The sequence below is a fragment of the Zingiber officinale genome, chromosome 10A (genome assembly GCF_018446385.1).
Source record: "Zingiber officinale cultivar Zhangliang chromosome 10A, Zo_v1.1, whole genome shotgun sequence".
In the NCBI taxonomy this organism is placed as follows: domain Eukaryota; kingdom Viridiplantae; phylum Streptophyta; class Magnoliopsida; order Zingiberales; family Zingiberaceae; genus Zingiber; species Zingiber officinale.
This window is the reverse complement of record NC_056004.1, coordinates 32859422-32861349: the sequence shown is the minus strand read 5'-3', so window position 1 is coordinate 32861349 and position 1928 is coordinate 32859422. Positions and strand designations below refer to the sequence as shown.

The 1928-nt window shown below is 48.1% G+C and overlaps 1 protein-coding gene across 1 annotated transcript; it reads right to left on the bottom strand.

Moving 5' to 3' along the window:
- Window positions 1–673: 673 nt before the first annotated feature.
- On the bottom strand, window positions 674–1657 carry LOC122026578. The gene has a single exon (XM_042585316.1). It carries the CDS (start codon window positions 1655–1657, stop codon window positions 674–676), a length of 984 nt encoding a protein of 327 aa, XP_042441250.1.
- Between the last annotated feature and the right edge of the window lie 271 nt (window positions 1658–1928).

Sequence of the window (1928 nt, the reverse complement as noted above, 5' to 3'; positions counted from 1 at the left end):
TATCAGCATGGAGAAGTTCCAACGGCTTTGTCGCTCTGAAGTTTGCTTGGTGCGGGAATGGTGACCTTGCATGTTTAGCGACCACACATACCTCGCAAAGCTTGTTCGGCTGGGGCAATGAAGGTACATCAACTGCCAATTTCTTCTCCCCTAACAGCTTCAAATCATGAAAATTGACATGTCCGAGCCTTGTGTGCCATAACCAGGTTGGGTCTTCTAGGCTTGCTAGGAGACAGACTTGCTTGTATGTCTTCAAGGTTACCTTGTACAAGCGATTTTGTGTTCGCTTTACCCGCATCAAGAGCTTCCCACTCCTATCAATCACCTTCATGATATCTTTCTCCATGTGCACTTCGTTCCCAGTTTCTGTCAATTGACCGAGACTTATGATATTACTACAAAGTTTCGGAATGTAGTATACCTCGTGGAGAACCTTCCGATCGCCATTCTTGCATTCGAACACAACCGTCCCCTTGCCCATGATCTCAATGGTTGATCCATCGCCAAATCTCACTCTCCCGGTGATGGTTTCATCTAGTTCTTGAAACTTCTCGCGATGGCCAGTTATGTGGTTGCTGGCACCGTTGTCAAGGTACCAGACGTCTTTATCTTCTTTCTTAACGCCGCGGTACATCTCCGGTAGCAACCTATCTTCACTGAGCAGAATGGTATCCTACCACTCATGCCTAGTGTCAGACTCCTCGTGGGACACGGTCATCATCAGTGCCGACTCTTCATCGGTGGCACAAGTGAGGTGAGCCTCATCATCACGCCGCTTGTTGTAGCATTCGGACGCATAATGCCCCATTTTCTCGCAATTGAAACATTTTATATGTCTCTTGTCTCGAGTGCCACTGTTGTTGCCGCTAGTCCCTCCTGCACTGTCTTGGCGTTGCGTACCACGACCACGACCGCGCCCTCGCCCACGTCCACGCCATTTGCCACGACTAGGGCTGCTGGACCCACGCCCCTTTCCTCCTGACGAAGTGTCCACGTTGCTCCCCTTCTGTCGCATTTGCCATTCGGCATGGGTTAATAGGAGCTCACCTTCAGTGCTGTTGGTGTTGTTACGTAGTCGTAGCGTTCGTTCTTCGTACGCCTTCAGTCGCCCTATAGCCTCCTCAAATGGTATAGACTCAAGGTCGTAGAATTGCTCAATACCAGCAACAATAGGAAAGAATTTATCAGGGACAGAATCGAGCAATTTTTTTACCAACGAGGAATCTTCAAGCGTGGCACCAAGGGTGGAGAACTTGCTGCTTAGGGCGCTGAGTTTGCTAGCAAACTCATCAATCGTTTCAGTCTCTTTCATCCGGAGAGCGTCGAACTCGCTCTTCAATGTTTGTACATGTGCCTTCTTCACCCGATCACTACCAAGGTACCTCGTCTTGAGGCTGTCCCAGACTTCCTTTGCCGTCTTCTTTGTTGCGATCTGGAGAAGGATGTCTTCGGGGACACACTGCAGGATGTATGCACGTGCCTTTTTGTCCTTCTTTGCATCCACCTGGGCTCCTTCCGCTGGCTCCACCGCCTCCCAGACTCCCTGGGCATCAAGGATCGCCTCTGTCTTTATTGCCCACACAGTATAATTGTGAGGACTTAGCATCGGATAGGGAAATGACACTCCGCCGTTCTCCTTTACTGGGATGCTCGACATTTTATGGAATTGTAGATTCTTGGATGTCTTATACTACCAATGCTCTGATACCAGATGTTGGCCTAGAATCGAATAGGACAGCACACTCAAAGCACACAGCACACAAGAAGAAACAAGAAGAATAGGACAAATAGGAACTTCACTTATGAAAGGAAACCTTACAATGAGATGCCTTCTACATGCCTCTAGGACTCTATATATAGCATCACAAATGATAAGAGCACGAACACAAGATCCATAAAAATAGGATCTAGATGAGATCCATAAAAAT

Bases quoted from the DNA above. Each gene is read 5' to 3' on its own strand.
- LOC122026578 (XM_042585316.1), bottom strand. From the start codon at position 1,657: ATGTCGAGCATCCCAGTAAAGGAGAACGGCGGAGTGTCATTTCCCTAT.